This window comes from Mchenga conophoros, linkage group LG7 (assembly GCF_057382185.1).
Source record: "Mchenga conophoros isolate Kocher_MC1m ecotype Shallow Benthic linkage group LG7, M_conophoros_male_GT1.1, whole genome shotgun sequence".
In the NCBI taxonomy this organism is placed as follows: domain Eukaryota; kingdom Metazoa; phylum Chordata; class Actinopteri; order Cichliformes; family Cichlidae; genus Mchenga; species Mchenga conophoros.
Window position 1 is genome coordinate 52,908,556 of NC_140532.1, and position 18,954 is coordinate 52,927,509.

General features: G+C 41.7%; 1 protein-coding gene across 3 annotated transcripts; it reads right to left on the reverse strand.

Annotated features, from left to right (window-relative positions):
- Nucleotides 1–102: 102 nt before the first annotated feature.
- egfl7 (EGF-like-domain, multiple 7) lies at nucleotides 103–11,336 on the reverse strand. Of its 3 annotated transcripts, none has more exons than XM_085280104.1 (9): nucleotides 11,151–11,336; nucleotides 7,802–8,059; nucleotides 7,125–7,247; nucleotides 6,089–6,201; nucleotides 4,397–4,492; nucleotides 4,101–4,313; nucleotides 2,346–2,422; nucleotides 1,859–2,021; nucleotides 103–609 (listed from the first exon to the last, which is right to left on the reverse strand). In XM_085280104.1, exons 2-9 carry the CDS (start codon nucleotides 7,879–7,881, stop codon nucleotides 590–592), a joined length of 885 nt encoding a protein of 294 aa, XP_085136230.1. In that variant the 5' UTR covers nucleotides 7,882–8,059; nucleotides 11,151–11,336; the 3' UTR covers nucleotides 103–589. The 3 variants fall into 3 exon arrangements, with proteins under 3 accessions (XP_085136230.1, XP_085136231.1, XP_085136232.1); XM_085280105.1 differs by lacking the exon at nucleotides 11,151–11,336 and adding an exon at nucleotides 9,993–10,118; XM_085280106.1 differs by lacking the exon at nucleotides 7,125–7,247.
- Nucleotides 11,337–18,954: the final 7,618 nt, after the last annotated feature.

Consider the following 18,954-nt stretch of genomic DNA (forward strand, 5'->3'; position numbering starts at 1 on the left):
TATTTCCTGTACACACATGAGGTCAGCAGGTTTGTAATTGCACTCTTCCATCAGCATTGTAGACAAGCTCACATATCTGCACACATTAATCAGTAAGTCGTGTTTTTGATTAGGAAGTTTTATTACAAAATGTTACAAAACTAGTTATAAATGTCTATTGGAGCACTGAGACAGACCTACAAGTAATCATAATTTAAATACATAAATACAGATGCCCCAGGTCACTTTGGGACAAAGCTGCACTGGTGAAAAACAAACTAAGTAGCAAGTTTGACCTCTGACTCTAACAGGGGAGTTTAATTGAGACGTTCCTGGGGTGGTGTAATAGTGAAACTGCCCCCTACCACAGGTACTGTTAGAAAATCAACAACGTGACAGTGATTCAATGAGAAAAGTAAATGAATCTGTCAGGAATAGTAAAAATCTCAAATGATTTCCGAGGCGATTACATCACGGCATAACGAGGACCGAGGCACTTTCTGACATCTGCAATCTCTTTGCTGCAAATGCCAGCAGTCTTGGCACGTCCAGTCTGGCAGGTTTGCGTGGACGGTAACTTTACTGGAACAATGGTGGCCCTGTTCAGAGGCTAATTCTCCTGACATGAACCTGCAGGGAAGAAGATGAAAAGACTTACCACAAGTATGTTTATAACTGTGGATTTTGAAATATGATTGAAAACACTGGGCGCTATCCGACAGGATTTCCATTAAAAGAACGATACTTTAAAAAAAAATAGAACTGTATTCCTGGCTCGGGAGACCTTTTCAAAGAATAGAAAAGAGGTTGGTTTCAAATGCTTTTATTTAAGTGTTTGGATTCCCGAAGTAGCTATTATTAAAATGCAATCAATCTAAATTTGGTTAAGTTTGTTTATATAATTAAACATTTACACTAATGTTGATGAATATATTCTGGTTAAAAACAAGTTAAATTTGATAGAAGACTTGGTTGTCTTCATCTTGTATGCCATTTATTCTTCATCTACTTTAAAATACCAGCATGACGGTGCAGGTTGTTAAGCCGAATGGGATGTGGGCTCGTGTGGCTGCACAGTAGCAAGAAAGTGTTTTTTAGTGAGCACAGCAGAGACTGGAGTGTTTAAATAAAAAGCGGCATGTCTGCCGCACGGCTAACGCTGTTTCAGCAGCTCTTCAACAGAACACCATTCTCCAAAAATCCCTTATTGTCTTTTACATCCCGTCTCCCTCCCAACAGCCCAAACCAGCTGTGGCAGACAGCTGCTCCTTGCTGCTCCTGGTTCTGTTGGAGGTTTCTTCCTGTTAAAAGCGAGGTTTTCCTTCCCACTTTTTCCATGTGCTTGCTCATGGGAGGTTTTCTCTGTATCATTGATACGTTTTTACCTTTTAGTGACTGTTGTTGTGATTCAGTGATATATACTAAAACTGAATTTAACCCCTGGTTACTCCTTTAGAGCCACTGTTTGTATTTTTTTATGATAGTTGGATAGACTGCAGTTCCGTATAACCAATACACAACTTGTGATTAATTATAACATTTCTGCAACGTAGTTTGTCTAACATAGCTGTCCATGAGCTTCAGCTGTGCCTAATTAGGTTAAACTTTAAGAGCAAATGTGTCATTTTTAGCTTGTACAGTTTACTGTATTACATCATAATCAAAGCTTATTACATTAGAGGCACAAGATTGTATTATATTGATGGATTGGATTGTGAATTTTATTACATTTGAGATTTTGTGTGGCCTCTTGTCTTTAATTTGACTTTTTTTGTTACAGATCCTACTTTCCCAGGAAACCAAGTTCCCGTGGAGTTCAACAAAATACTGGCTTTTAACTTATGAACAATAAAAAGGGTCAGTCTGTGTAGTCACTCACATGTGCCAAGGCGCTCCTCCAGAAAGCCGATCTGCTCGCTGAGGGAGTCAATGCGATCTAGCTGCTGGAAAGAGTGGGATAGCAAGGTGGTTTTCTCCGACATGCCCTCATCCAATGACAGTGGGAAGAAGCTGCTGAAGGGCGTCAGCACCAACTGCAGCTTCTTAACAGAGAGATGAGAGGAAGTTAGGAAAAAGAGAAAAATGTTCCACATGAGGACCATTACACATCGTTATTTTATATATTCATCCATTTGCTCTTTATAATTGTTTAACATGAGAAGGATTTTAGTAAACTCGTGCAAGTTTTAAAAAGCCACTGTGCAGGCCTGGCATATCTAAAAATCTTTGGTTGGGGGATTAAAGAGCAGCTAAGACGTCAGATCACACACAAGGCTCAGAGGTTTTCCTGGTGAGCCAGACTGGGAGGTATCAGAGTAGGTGGCTTTTATATGGTTGAACATGTGTTCTTGAGTTTTCCTGTGTACCTTTTCCAGGAGCTCAACTCGGTTCCTCAGGCTCTGTACCTCCTCTGTCACATTCTCCACCAAGCCAAACTTTCCATCTATAGAAAACCACACAAATGCAGACATACACATCAGAGTGTGGTGACTTCAGTCTGAATCTGTAGAAACAAACTGATGAGGAGCAGAACAGAGAGAGGGGTAAGGGCATGGATGTGATGATGCGTGAGAATGATGCAGAGTATATATTGCATTGGATTCCTTGGAGCATCTAGGAAGCCCCCTTCAGTCCCTCCTCGAATGATTCATGACCACTGCAATGTCTCCAAAGTATAAACCAGGAAGAAGACGGCAGGGCTGCTGAGAGAGAGGGGGAATGCAGGGCACAGAGGGGGGAATGGCCCAAAAAGCCAGTAGATAAGCTCAAAGACAGATCATGAGAAACATACAGGCAAATATTCATTCCTCCTGTGATTTGACTGTGAGGAAAAGCCTGGTTGTCTCCACTCGAAGGGGAATGTGTCTGCTGCAGGCCTTCGATCTGTGCCAGATGTGGCCCATTACTGAGACAAGAATAAGTTGAGAAACAGGGTGATGAAGAGGTGGAGGTTCAGGAGAAGAAAGGGGAGGGGGAGCTGGCGATGGCCCCCAGCAGACGGGGTTGATGTGGCTGGAATGAGAACACAAGTGTTGGCCAAGAACAGGGTGAAAAGAATGCAGGCGAGAGGGGGGGTAAAGACTGCAGCATAGAAATGTAGTCCAACACCCCTGGCATAATATCACTCTGATATGTGCATATGAACACAAATAACAGAAAACTGTCTCAGGAAAGACATCTTACAAAAACATTGCAATAATTATTTTTGCCTCTGACACAGAACACATTGCTTTCTTAAAGTACAAAAATTTGTCATATTGGCTTTTTATTTCCCTTTCCTCTGAGTGTTTTTCTGTCCTTTTCGCAGACTCAGCAATGCTTCCACTGATCTATCACCCCGAGTCACGGAGACGAGCACTTTCCTTTGAACAGAGAAAACTCGCTCAGTGTGAAACTCGATAAACAGAAGGGAGTCTGGAGCAGAGCCTGAGAAATTTGGCAATCTCACACACTTTACAGAGAAATATTTCTTTTTCTGCAAGTACAGGAGACACTCTCTCCTTTTGGATTTTAACAATGTGGTGACTCACAAAAAAAATCCCCCAAGTTTGAAAGCTCAGGATGAGGTACGTCTTCTTTAAACTTTCATGTTACATAAATTTCTGAGAGAGCAGATAATGTTGACACAGAATTGGAGTTAAAAGGAACATCCTCGGGTCAACGACCACATTTCTAGACATGGAGAGGGAGGGGGGGTTTGTATTTTTCTGTTGTTGCTAAGATACAGTAAGCACACACAGGGAAAAATGACTTTTTCTTGGTAGGAGATAACATTTAAACTTTTTTTAAGAGAGCTAATGGAGTGTGTGGGATAAAAATATGTCTGTATTAGCACGGGAGCTCTATTAGAGGCAGATGTTTGCTTTGCTCACAGGACTCATAGGAGTCATTATCAAAGCCCAATCGGTCCCAGTCTCGCCGCACGGGGCCAGACCGCAAGACATCTGTCTGGAGTCGGCACCAGTCGCAGTGCATTATTACTCACGGTACGAGTTGAGAGTGGCATAGCGCGTACCAAAAGTAATAATGGACCGCGAAGCTGGCCATGTTCCTCTCTTCTGTCCAGACACTTTGCTGCTGCGTAACACAAAATTAGACACACTCCTATCCTGGTCATTTACCTGCATCAGTGTGATGACTCACACCCACTGTTGCCTGGCTGCTCTGTGATGAGGAGGTAGGAGTGGCAGGAGGAGGAGATGGAGGAGGAAGGCTTTGACAGGAACGGCCGTCTCCAGCAAGGGCGAAGCCCTCTCTGCATGCACATCGATAGCTGCCAGCTGTGTTCACGCACTGCTGGGCGCACCGCTGCCGCTCACTGCACTCATCCACATCTGACAGGCAAGAAAGACCACTGTGAATATACACGCAGACACCCGAGAGTGGCTTTGCAGGTAAATGGTATGAGCACATGTACCTGTTTGGCACTGGTGTCCCGTCCAGCCTAATGGACAAGCACATTGGTTGGGTCTTAAACAGGTACCGCCATTCAAACAGGGTTGTCCGCACACAGCTGTGAAAGACATTTATGAAGCGATCATTTGGTTAAGAGATCACTCTTGTATATGGATCCATGGTATCACAGTTAGCAAGGGTTGGTTTATGCTAGCCTGGCTTTCTAACATTTTAATTGTTGTCAAATTTAATGTAGTTTGTTTTAATCTGTACAAGTGACCTGTCTAAGTTCTAGGAAATATGCAGTTTCACTTTCTCACTGAGATGAAACAGATGTTCTTGCTGAGACAGAGACAAAAAGATCGACATCAAAATAATAAATCAAAGCAAATTAATACAAACAATAAAAAATACACCGCCTCAGAACTTCAGAAAAAAAACAGTTAACTCATTCACTGCCATTGACGTCTATAGACGTCAATTACGTTTTTCAATGGGAGGGGCCAGAATACAACCTCGGGCAGCTTGTCAGTGAATTTTATTTTTTCATATATTTGTAAATAAATTGTTTTGATAAAACATAACCTTTCTCAGTGTTATTTCTGTTTTATAGAAGTGAAAAACTATTTTATATGTTAGAGGTGTCACAAAGCAAGAAATATTAGTGTCAAAGGCACTTTTCTGCTTGAAATGTATTTTTCACAAAAAGCTCGTTTTCTCCCTTTTTTTGGTCAAAACAGGCATTTTTGGTGGAACCCACCTCTCTTCTACAGCTGATTACTAAAGAATGGAAAATGGTAGAAACAAGCTTTTTTGTTTGGATGAAAGAAGAGAGTCTGTTCTTCATTTTGGTAGGTTCAGCGTTTATATGATCATAATACACAGTTTTCTGTGGCTCTTCAAAAATGAGTAAAATTCTCAAAAACCCTGGCAGTGGGGAGTTACCTGATTTGAAAATGGCTGGCAGTGAATGAGTTAATATTGTACAAAAATGGCTCAACTCTGCATTTGTGTTGGTAACTGCAACTTTTTAACATACAGAATGACTTCCCATATGATTTGCTATTATTTAAATTCAATAAAATGCTCTAAAAGGCAAAAACAGCATAAACACAGAGCATAAACACAGAGCTTAAATGCAGAGATGAAGCCTAGCAGGCAGCCATGACAGTTGTCACTAAAAGTTGCCACACCCCAAATAATGCAAACTTTAAGCCTTACCAACCTTACACTTCTAATAGAGTAAGAAATCAGTTACAAATAGTGTAGCGGGATGTAAATACGCTTATTTCTGCTCTAAATGTGAACATTTAAATTTGGGTATCTATGTGGAGTTTTAAAAGCAAGCCTAAAGTGGACATTTGAGGAACTGCAGTTTTGTCACTTGTATTTTTTATATTAACTGCCTCCAAGACTGGAGCTTGGACAGGGCCTTTGACTTCCTGGAATTTCTGCTGATCCAGTTTTTTTTTTTTTAAACTGGGCTAATATAGCTCTTTCCTCATTATTCTAATTATTATGCTACATTAAGCTAGCTGTAGCCTACAGCTTCATATTACATTTAAACATATAAAGGTGGGATCGAGCTCTTTATCTAACTCTCAGCAAGAAAACAAATTGGCATTTTTCTAAACTCTCTATTAAGAGTTGATGCTACACAGGGAAAGAAAATGAGGTAAACAACCCTGAAACTCATCACATCCCACTGAAATACCTTGGTTGCAGTTGTGAGAGTAAAATCTCCTCCAGCCCGGGCAGCAATCTGGGTAGAAATGCAAAGGAGAAGCTGCTCTGTTCACCTGTCGGTATGCCACCAAGTACGTAGTCCTGCGGAGACGAAGTACAGACACCCACAGCGTTTAGGCATTTCTAATTATTCATGCTGTCATCACTCTCATCTGTAAGTGTGTGTGTCTGTGCGTGTGGGGTTCAGCCTGTGAGGCCTTTTCCAGGATCTGTCACACAGCAGGAATGCTGATGAGAGGATGGTAATTTGGTGGAATACTGAACCACGGACCACTGACTTCCAAGAGTGTGTCAGAGATGAGAGAGGGGCTGGAGATCGTATCGAAAATCAGAGCTTTTGCTGCAGCCTGCTGAGAGCTTGGTATGTTTAGCTTGCAGGGGGTGATGAACCGAAAGCTAAAGGAACCCGTTTGGGATGTGCTTTCTTAAAACAAAACAAGGAACTATTTTCTAGGGCTGTAATCGTCTACATAATGAGCACACAAGTTACAAATACTTTAAAGTGAAGCTCCATTTTGGTGGCAAGAGGAGTTAAAGAGAAAAAAATGGGGAGAATGTAGGGGTGGGTTGGGGGGGGTCAGAGCTAGAAAAAGGGAGAGAGAGAAGTATGGAGGGAGATAGAGTCCAAAATAAACACGACCAGTCTCTGTGGGCAAGCAGTTCATTTCCCGTCGTTACACAAAGTATTCGATATTTAGATTCTACCCAAATATGTGCCACCATGACCCAGTTCTGTGAAAAATGCACATGTATGTGTATATGTGTGTTTGTGTGAAGTCAAGATCTATTTATGATTGTATTCCTAACCCTTTCCCTTCCTAAACATGTCAAGCACTGTTTACTCCTTAATAAACTAAACATCTTCAGATAAAGGCTGACTCTCGATGTAAACTGACCGTGCAGTTCGGCTGGTTTTTCTCCCCCAAAAAGCTGTAGATGTCTGATTTAGTTGTTGTGTCTTTGTGCTGATTCAATGTATGGAGGGCTGAGAGAGTTTGTCTCACTTGTATGTGCTGCAGAGGCGATGCCCCTGACACAGGGTGAGGTAGGGCTTGTGCACTGGCTGGACGAACGACTCTGTCGTAGTGACAACACTGTGACGGAGGTCTCTGCCGCACACCCTTCTCCTGTGAAAGGCAGACGTGAGATTTGATGTTAAAAACTGACCAGAAGTGCACATTTGTAGGCGCTCCAGCTGCACCGGAAGCTGAGCTGGTTTTTAAATGGAGACATTTTTACAGCTTTTAAGTCATTCCAGACCCAAGTTCAAACAGTTTGAGATATTTAAGCCCTAAGTGGTCCCCAATTCACATGAAAAACTCCAGATTGGAGTCTAATTGCTCCTGAATGACCTATGTAATCACTCCTGAATGTATCCGAGTTAAGAGCTGATCTTCGACCTCCAAGTTACCACTTGACCTTTCATTCACCTTTCAGTTAATTTTGGCCTATGTACAAATCAACTGAAAAGGACAAAATGAGCCTGCCCATACTGATGTGCATCTAAGAGTTGGAACAGAGACTGAGGTCATTTGACCAACCTGTATACATTCACATTGGCTGAGAATGTCACAGTATGAATGACAGCTAAAGGGGAGATCTGCAGCTGAAATCAGGACAGAGCTACTGACTAAATGACAGGCCATTACAAACACATGAAGAGTATTAAGTGAGCTATTACCCGTGGTGAGCGAAGAACTGGGGAGTGGCCATCACATGAAGGATGAAGAGGGAGGAGGAAAGGAGCAGTATTTGGTACATCGTCTTCCTCTTTCCCACGTTCCCTCGCTGGGTCTCTTGGACTCTTCTCCGTGCCAGTCGGAGGGAAGAGGAGAGGAGGATGAAGAAGGGGTGACGGGGGGAAGGGTGTGGATTGAATCCAAAGTCTCCTCACGCTGAATATCTATGTGTTTCCTTCAAGGAGGACCACTCCAGCTACCTATAAGGAGAGGGCATGGGGAGAGGATGTGTTAAAGCAATAAAACGGAACAAAAAATTATGCGAACAAGGGGATAAATAAAGAAACTTAAATGGAATACAGTTCATTCTTTTGCAGCCACAGAGCAAATCCTACTTCCTTTGAAGCCATGGACCACTAGAGGGAAGGACTCTGGTGTCAGTGTCAGCTGTGTCATGTCTGCATTAGCAGATTTCTACAGGCGACCACACCAGAGCCTCTGCACTCCTTTTCAAAAAAGGATTAGCACCCATTAAATCTGTGTAGAAAATGTTAATGGGTCTGGAGAAGCTCTGTCACTTATGATTAGTGGGGTCGCTGAGGACAGGTAAAGGGGAAGCCTGAGAAACAGCAGATTACTGAACCCGGAAGTCATTAAGTAGCAAATAAAAAAAAAACTAGCTGAAACTGGAAAGTGGTCACATTTGTACGGCAGGGAGCAGCTTGAGCTGAGAAGTATGGGTCTGGGCAAAAGAGACACGCGATTGTGTCAAATAAAAATGAGAGACTTTACATCTGGAAACATCTCAATTAAAAAATGGATCGTTTATAGCTCTTTTCAGTTTTTACTTTCAACTTTTAACATCCCTGATTTGTATTTTATATCACAAATAAAGTTGTTGCTGTTGGGTTTTTTCTCAGTGAATGTTTCTAAAAGTTATTCAACAGGGTGCAATGAGAAAACAGCAATAAAGACCTAACATGTATCTAAAGAGTTCATTTGCTCCCACTGTACATTTGGATTTCTGCGCTAACCCTAAATGTCCAGTTGACATTCCCAACGACACAGAAAAGCCTTCTGGAAAGATATTGGAGATCTCGCTGCTAGGCAGATGTTTGAATGCATCCAATAAGAACATAGAGGGGCATCGATGACCTGCACCTGCCCTGCCTCTGAGGTCACAGGGTAAAAGACAAAAAAGCCAGAGCACTCTCATTTCACAGATATGTTCATCCACCCTCACACCATTAAAAAGAAAGACTGAGCCACCCATTCCCAAGTAGGACTGTCAGAGTGCATGACAGTCAGCTTGGACCCGCTCCTGCCCTAATGTAAGCCTACAGGCATGTTTTAACACAGCCGATACTAAACCCCTGGGAAATCTCTCAGAGCACATTAAATCCATCCAGGCGGTATCACCAGTTTTCAGGACCGAAGCCTGCTGGAGAGTCCTCAGTTATCCTGGAGGTGACACTAAGCCACGGATGACAGTTTGCATGTCTCTCTGATCTCTGGCTGGCTTTGTGCCTGAAGACGTGACATGCACTTCTAAAGCCCTGCATTCATTCACAAATCACTTCAGAGAGCAGGACGCTGTGCAGCAGGTAGCCACTTTCAAGATGATATGTGTTAACGATTCAGCATCATTACACTGGCAGGGGAAGATCGCCACAGGGGGAAACACTTGTCCAAAAAGTTAATGTCGGTTAGGACATTGGAGTTTTATCAGCTTTATTTTAAAGTCTTTTGGGTGTCAGGAAGTACATCAGGAACACCAGAGACTTAATCCGTGTTTGTATATGCACATGCAAATGTTTCAAAGCATAATCAATCCTGGCCTACTGACACATTAAAAAGCAATCGGACCATTTTTAGATTCACCGCGAGAGGGCGCTGTTTTACAGGCACTGTATATAAAGTCTAAGAGACCCTCTCTCCTCCGCGCTATTCTCACGCACACAGAGTCACGTTAAACGCATGGTTTCACGAGAGAATCGGAAATAAATACAAAGAAAAACCAAAGAGTCCTACATCAAAGAACAAGCGGGCATGCCGGACACACCATTAAACACGAGCCAAACTCCGGGGCGCCCGCATGGATACATAAGAATAATGACAAACCGTGCAATAAACTATCAGCTCCTCTAAGATGACTCCCGCAAAACAATTTAAAAAATTAAAAAGCACACACACTTGTACACTGCTGGTAGTAGAGAAACAGCCGGAGGTCTGATAAAAGTTAGTTTCCTTATATTCCGCCAAGTGAGGGGAGAGTCCAGTGATAAAACTCCGCCAGTACTCAGGTTTGTCCTAGAGCTCGGACTGTCAGAGAGCATGGGGGGCGATGGTAGGACCTCCTCCCACTCCTCCAGCTGGGTGTCCCGCAGCTCACTCTTGCCTTCACTGGGGGTGGGGGGTGGGGGGGGGGTTCACTCGTGTGTGACATCAGTAGGTAGACTACTCAGCTTTTTCATTCATAAACTATCGACTGCCGACTGGTTGGTAAAGAGACCCGAGAGAGGCACGCTGCCCCTCCCTTCAAGCAATTTACCCATCACAAGGAGGCAGATTTTGGGTGCTGGGATCACTCCTCCTGCTCTGTCTCACACACACATAGGACAAAATAATCCAATCCTTTAATTAACTGCTAAAGCTGAAAAAATAAAATAGTCCAAGGAAATCTATATCAACAATACTTATAAATCATGTAACCTATTATTGAGACTTTAAACATTACAACCCTGTTATGTGAAAACAAATGGCTACCACCCCCCCCCCCCCACCCAACCAATGGAAATGAGCTCAGAAAGTCACCACACTGATGAAAAACAGCGTATTTTTTCATCCAGGTCAGAAAGTGTTGGACCTGGTCTATCTACCAGATTACTCTTTTAATGTATGTAAGTTGTACAGGCCCGTGATTCGGTATTTGCATGTACTCTGGTGATTTTAAACGAAAAAACCCCACCAATTTGAAGTTTTACTCTATACGATAGTTAAGCACACACGGTGCAATAACACATATAATTATGTGATCCTACAGATCCGCAAAATACACTACTCTCTTGTGATTTGCGGCACTTTTAACCCTGTATAGATTTTTATCAACAACATGGATAATTTTGCTAAGCAACTCTTCTCAGTACAGCTAGCCAATGCTGAATTTGAATTAGGTTGTTTTATCTAGCTAGCCTTACGAATTTCCCTTCTTTGAAGCGCACCTGTGAGCGAGCTGAAAAGTAACGAGCCCACTGTTTGTAGTATGTGAAAACTATCATTAACTTTGAAACACGGGTTAATGCAGTGTCCTACCTGCAGGAATGTGACCTTTGAAATAGGCACAAATCTTACCCTTGCAGTATGAGGTCGTCAGGTGCGTGTGCGCGCGCAGGCTGAGCGGCGGCCATGAGCACGCGCCGCTGGACCGGCGGGTAACGAGACATTTCCATGGTGCCAGTTTCTTTTAAGAGCTTCTAGCGTTGGTGCATCGAATTAAAAAACCCTCGCTCTTCATTCGAGGTGCTCCCTCTGAGTCGACTGGCGGCAAATGAAATGTCTTTGGGCGTATTTCACTTGCTTTTTATGCAAAGCTTCCTGTGGAACGCAGGAATTGGATGGACAATCCCAAACCGGAATTCCTGTGAGTGTTTGCCGCTGATAAAACCCCCTCTCATGCACAAACACTCTCCATCCTGCTCAAACCGCTTGGCGAATCTGATTTTGAAGCATTTTTTTCTCCCCCACCACCACGTCCATTGTGACATTTTTAGTTTTTTTTTTTACGGCAAGTGCCTCCAGTCTTCTCACCTCACGGCCTCCTGCTGCCTATGCAAATATAGAGAACAGTGAAGCTCGCACTAGGCCCAGTGCAACAGCACTTACTACTATTCCATTAGAGGGTAGAGTCGAGTTTACAACTGTTTAAGGTCACTGCCAGATCAAATCTGTGAAATTGCAGCTTGTTACATGATAAGTAAGTAGATTCTTTTCCCTGCTTGCATGCATCCATTGTAGATCAGTGCAGTGCAGTGGGACAAATGGTAGCCTGTAACTCATTGTCAGACCACTATTATTATATTAAGAAAAAAAAGAGACTTTCCTGATCACCTCCCTTATATGTCTCACTCCCACCTCCACAGTAATGACCAACAGTTTGATAAACTGCAAACCCCAAACTTCTCCTGACATTTTCCAGATGCATGAATTCACTTTAGAATTCCCATTTTTAGAATTCCTTCCTTGTGATTCACTTTTTGAATCCTTGTTTGTTTGCCTGACGTGTGAGAACTCATTCGTTTGTTGGGTTAAATCGCCGCGCTCAGTCTTGTAAAGCTCCTGGAGCGTGTTGGATGTGTTCCTGCCTGTGTTCATAGGAATCTCATTTGAACCAAAGTGCATTTCGGTGGCTGCAGCTGACATTGTATCAGCAACAGGCTCCTCAACCTTCTCATTTAAACTGAGTTTAACTTTGACAAATCCGATGAGAAGGATTTAGTGTGCAGAGCTGCTCTGCTGCACATGCATTTATGTGTGCGTGCACACTCAGACAACTTCAGTGTGTGCATTTAGGGTGAGCTTTAAGTGGCAGAAACCGGAACTTTCCTTCTGCACTAATGATAAATGCCTTGATTTTTAAAAAATATGTATTTGTGTTCTGGCTTGTTTCTCTTTGTTATGCAATGATGCTGCTGTGGGGGATGTTTGGCCCTTTTTTAAGTGTTTGTTCAAGAGCTTATATTGACTAAATCAGACCCTCCCAGCATACAAAGAACTATTTTCTCCGATAACAAAGAGCCTACGTGCTGAGGCACCATGGGAACCTTTGACTTTGGGGTCGCAGGTGAGCATGCACCTTCAGCTCTGATTGCTCAGAGGGGGCGCATTAGAATAAGATGCAAAAATCAGCGTGGGCTTGTTTGTCAGCGCATTAGCCTGTGTGTGTTTGTATATTAAGGCTTGTGTAACAAAGTGGGAGGGTGCCTCTTTTTTCCTTTCTTTTTTTTAAGGAACTTTCATTCTTTGAAATCAAGACTTGGCTGACAAAAGCAAAATCATGTAGCTACTGTTCCAGATTTGTCCCAGAGAAGATGTGGGGGGAGGGGGGGGGGGGGATGAAAAAAAGAAGCAAAGCAGCACTTCCTCTTCAAAAGGAAACAGGAAAAGGCTGGGGGAGTGAGATTCTGGAGCCTGCTCCCTTGGAACAATAAAAATCTCACTTTGACAGGAAACGGATCTGCGTCAAAGAAGGCCTGACAGATTTTACTAAAGGGCAGTAGCAGTGACCCTGGATGGGGCATGAACAAGAGGGCAGCTGTTCCCCGACAATAACTCATTTAACTCAATAACTTATTACTTGCATTTTGAAAACACAGATTCCAAATCAGTGCTGAGGAGAAAGCTGCGTTAGTATGAATGCAGAGAATGGGGAGTAATGGGCAAACTTTTACAAGAATACACGGCTAATACGTGCACATCAGATACTTCTTAAAAAGGGAGTCAAGGAAAATCTAAATTATTAAAAGAGCAGCGAGTTGTTGCTCCCAGCAAGCCTGCTAGTCTGTTAGGCCATTCGCAAAAGCATGCAGACCTTTTAGAGAAACGTAAGTGTGGAGACGATTCCTTTTCCTACCAAGTGTTAAATTCAAGTTTTACTTCAAGTTTTTTTTAAAGCTTGCGTCATCCTTAATCAGTGTCGTGTGCCAGTGGAGCAACATAATCAACATAAAAGCCACTTTTAGGGTGAGATCTAACATTTTAGAAAAGGGACGCCAAAGTAGTGACTGATTGTGTTTTAGGTTTTACTGTTAAATAGTCAGTATGACAGTATGTAGATGCAGTAGTTTCACATAGTTTCTCTATTTCCAATCTCTGTGTTAATATAACCTTGGAATTTACAGAGGAGTTGCGAAGTATTTGATTTTGCCAAAGCCCTGCTGATTCATTCTGCTGAACAAGACTAGAGGTGCAGCCAGTGTCTCTGCTCTGATTTCCATGCTGAGCAGCCAAGCAGGACATCCTGTTGTCCAAGTCCTGCCACTAGTACCATCACTCCCCTGTCACCCCCAAAGCCAAAGCATGCAATCCTCCAAAACCATCGTGTTAATGACTTCATGTTGGTGGTCTCAGTGCTTCCTCTGTTCCGGAGCCAGACTATATCACACTATAGTTTGAGACTGATTGTGAACTCTTACAGACCCAACAAAACTATAAAATATCTCGTGAAAAATTTGTCTTATTTAGTTCTAACAAGTTTCAGGAAAATATTGATCGAGTGTTAGTCCTTCTTAACGACTCTATTTACTCTGTGAGATCTCCCAAAAAAAATTCATGAAAAATTTGCAAACTTCCATATGGTTCCTTAAAAATCACTTCCTAAAATATGGCATATTCTGGTATTTGTCCACTGAAAAACACATTTGGTACACTATTCTACTGAAATAAGTTAATTAGGTTGTCACTTTAAAAAGAACTCTAAAGAAAAAGGTTTCACTGTTGTGCTTTAGAAATGAGATCTGGGAACCGCTTTATTTAATTTCTGAAACAGGGCATAGGCCTGTAGAGTATTGTCTACATTTGTTCATTTATTTTATTCATTTGTTTATCCTCTGATCTCTTCTTTTTCCATCACCCCCAACTTGTTGTTGCAGTTACTTGCCTCTCCCTGTTAAAAGAGACTTTTTAATTGCCACTGTTGCTAAGTGCTTGCTCACAGGGGGTTATCTAATAATTCTCTCAATTATTATACGGTCTTGACATTACAATGTATGGCAATTGTTGTTGTGATGTGGTGCTATATAAATAAAGCTGAACTGAATTGAATTGGTGTGTTTTCAACAAAAAGACCACTATTTGTTAGATCAGCCACAAGAAGATCTCTTCATCTTGCCCTGTTTTGCAGAAAAGGTGTCAAATAATACTGTTATTCTGTAAGGGTTGCTTTCATGTTTCTTTTCTGGCCTGATTGATATACCCCCTTTTATGGCCTCTTTTTCATAGAGTAATTTTTTGCTCCTCCTGCCAGCTCTCTGTGTCAGTCTGTCAACAGTGTGGACTTTAAGCACATTCCCCAGAAACACACGTGAGTCTGATTGGTTTATTTACCGTAGTAATCACATTCTCCTGCTCTGAGGATATTCTGAACAGTGGCCATGTTAGTTGTGGCTTAAAGTCGATCCAACATTTGTTCTTGTTGTGTGTTAAGTGTGGGTGCTGTCATTGCTTAGCCGCACAAATCCTAAAATATTTTCTCCATTCATCCAGCATGATTTAATGTTAGTTCACACACAGATATTTATTGCCTAGGTGAGGTGTCACAGCGAGGAGTGATGTTTTATGAAGAGAAATGCTAATATGTCCTGGATATGAGATCCACGATACCATTGCCAGCTCTAATGATGTATTTGGTGTTTTACTGATGGGTTTTTTTCCGCTATTCTTAGATTTACCTTCTGTTTTGTTTTTTCAAACTTTTGCAGAAATAGGAGCGTTAGGAGCGCTTTTTATTTTCTCTTTGGATGAATAGGCATGATCTTTACAGAATATTACATTAAAATAGTAATTTCTTTCCAAAGAGTGCTGCTCATAAAGATTTCTAAAGAGTACATTTTCCTGGCTAGAGGACAAGATGAGATTGCTTAAGTCTTTAGGATTCCTCTACATGACTTTAAAGTCTTGAATGGCATTCTACCTAATTCATGCTGCTTGTGTACAAATATTTTACTGAGAAAAGAGCAAACTAGATATTTTGGCAGGATTTTGACGTGCTTATAGTTTCATCATCAGATAATGCTTACTACCTTAGCTATCTTTGTCTTCTTGTTAGGACAAACAGAAATGTTGTAATTGAGAAATTTTAGGCCAGCACCAAAAAGGGGCAGAGGCAACAAGACTAGAAAAGGTGTGTAAAGATATATAGCAACTAATAGGCCTAAAAAAAGATGTGTGGAGACATGGTTCAACAGTAAATAGCATTTTTCAACATTATCAATGGTCCAATAAATTCAAAGTGTCAGAAAAGACCCTCAAATCAAGGCTGAAACCCAATAATTAATGGCTGTGATCGTCAGTCACCAAAGTGCATTACAACAGGCACTAAAGGAGGACAGGGACATGTCTGAAAACTGCTGTCAGTGAACAGGGTTTGTTGCTACATCCATAAATCCAAGTTGCCTTTTTTAAGAATGACCATGCTGTTTAAGTAAAACTCTACACCACATTATTTTAAATTCTCCAAAGACTTACAAAGAGTTGTTAAGTATAGAACACAGTGGTAACAATTTAGATCCACATCTAAATGTTTTTGAAATAACTGTTGGTGTTATATACAAATGAGCCTTTTTTAAAATTACAGTTTTGAGTTTGGATATTTGATACATTTCAAGTTTACAATTTTCAATATTATAGACTTAAAACTGTCTTCATAATAATTGTATTCAGTTTTTAAATTTTACACTAACATGGTCAGGGTTGTAGCTTAGAGCAAGTGTTCAGGCCAGATTATAGATGCACTAAATAAAAGGGTATGAAAGCTCCACTTGGGTCAAGAACAATTCTACTAGTTGGCTACCTGTTTATTGTTCCGCTGTAAAAATTGGGGCAAAATTTAATTGAACTTTTGCCATCAACGGTGAGCTCTGCGTAAACCAACATATAAAAGTTCTGAAAGTCTGCTCTGAAAGTTAGAGGCTCAACATAATCGATTCCCTTCTTGCAGTAACCAAAGAAGCCAAGTCAGTCAATTCTATAGATTTTGATGCCAGTCTGGAGCCGCTTTGATGACAGCCACAAGGATTTTGTCTGCACTGCTGAGTGGAGGGATATTGCACCAAAAAGGCTGAGTGACATCAGGCTGGAGCAGAGGGGGGGATTCTGCTCAGCCAGGCAGCCATCTGTTCCTGCGCTGAGACAAAGTCCACGGTTCATTAAAGGCAAGACCACCAACATGTTGGCGGTTTCTTCCTAAGATGTGCTACACAATCTCTTGCTTACTTTCAACAAGTTAGCAACATGCTAATGTCATGTATATAATAATATGTCATGCATATTTGAATTAAGGTTAAGTAAACCGATGATTCTGTCGATACGTTCCCATCAGCGCTTCCCAGTGTTTACTACAGATTAGCAAAATCTCAGTGGTAAATGTTTTACCAACTGCACTTCTTTTGTAACTTTTGCAAACAAAAGTCCAAAAAATCATGGTGCACTTAAAAAGAAAGCGACGCACTCCTTTTAGGCACTTTCCTTTCAGCAGGCCACAGACGTTTTTTTTTTTTGTTTTTTTTTGGGAGGGGGTTGGAGGGGGGGTTGGTTTGCTTTTTTTTAGCTGGTGCAGACAAAACACAGTATCAGTGTGAGTTAAAACTCAACTGTTGTCAGTGAAGCAGAATGACTTCTTGCACTGATGAGAGTTTTATGAGAATCCACCTCGGAGACCCCCGCCGTGCTCTTTCTGTCAGGTTACAACTTGATTCTGATTGATGTGAACTGAGCATTAAAGTGGACCACCACAGCTTATGAGGGAGAGTGCAGTCTTGCAGTGCAGTTCTGTAATGACATACAGTGCTGTCTGAAATATTGTATTTACAGAGCCATCAGCAAACCACAGAGGGAATACCAGCTGAATGCTGTTGCTTTCTCCTAAAGTCTTAATGATAGGTTCATTAAAAAGGTATCTTGCTCTCTAACTAAGCACAGATGGCTGACAAGCAGTTATGGCATATCAAACAGGGGAGATTTATGTCAAACCGCAGCTGAACCTCGGAAACTCTGCACAACAGTCTCAACATTACATCTATTTGAGCTCTTGCCTGCCTCTGTTTTTACACAAGATCTAAAGCTGCACTGTCCCTGACATTGATTTAGGATAAATGTGACCATTCACAGCATCTATGGAGGGCAAACCAAGGCAAATTTAAACTGACAGTTCGCTCAGCATTGTTTTAAACATACCTGTTTAAATTATATCGCCACCAACTGGAAACATAGTCTTTGGTTTCCCTCTAACAGTGCCAATCAAAATTCACTGAAAAAGAAAGATTATCAAATAGAGCGACCTCTCCAAATGAGACAAATTGGCCTCTCTTTGATGGGGCTTACAGCTACTGTACACAGGCTTTATGAGACAAAGTACTCTCATAACTTTGTCAAAGACATTAGCAGCAGAGCACTAATGTGCCCACAAAAGTGTGTGTGGTATTGCACCGTCCCAAAAATGTCTCAAATGCAATAGCACTGATGGCACCAAGGAGCTGATGATGGCATTAGGAAATAAATGGAGGCAAGGAAGGGTAGTAAAAGAAGGGAAAGTGTGTGTCTGCCACGAAACGATTTTAGCACAAACCCTTTATCCATTTGCCAAAAGCAGTGTGGTGCACAACACACCCATGTTTATTCTTCACAGTGTCACAATAGCTCAAATTGTTTGACATTTTGGGAAATGCTCATTACATATGCACTCACTATGAAGCGAGAACTAGCTGCGGGTTAGCTTATGTTAATATAACTATGTCTGGAGGTAAAAAACTGGTCAATATAGAATGTTTAAACACACTAATTGTTATGTTTAATGAAAGCAGCTCACCATCTTTGAGCTAAAGCTTCATGTTTCCTCATCTGACTCTTGGCAGGAGAGTGAATTTGCAAAATGTCAAACTGTTCCTATATATGGGATGAAATAAGTGACAGTCTGCTTAACAATGTTTCTTTATTTTTCACTTTTGCGTGTGTGCAGTTCAGAAGATTGTAGATTGTTTTCCCATCAAGCTTTTAGATGTCGAACTAAACCAAAGTCACTGAATTATGCAAGCCTGCAACGGTTGCCAACAGCCCAAAAGGGTGAGAATTCAGGCTCACATCTGTGAAGGCTCGTCAGACTGGCAGTGGAAAAGGTTTGCTGTGTTTCAGCCCAAATCCCTCTGCTGCTGACTGCAGTTTCCTAGAGAGTCATTAGTGGGACTGAAGCCTTTCTCGAGAAAAATGGTGGATTTCCGCATGTCTGTGAGCAGAGAATGAGGCATAACTTGAGATGTCCCAGGAGAGATATACCCACTTACAAATAAAAGCCTGTAGACACGCTGTTGGTGAGCACAGCATGACTTACATCCTGTCTTCACCAACACAATGGAAGTGCCAGGTGTCTGAAGATGTGGAAACCCAC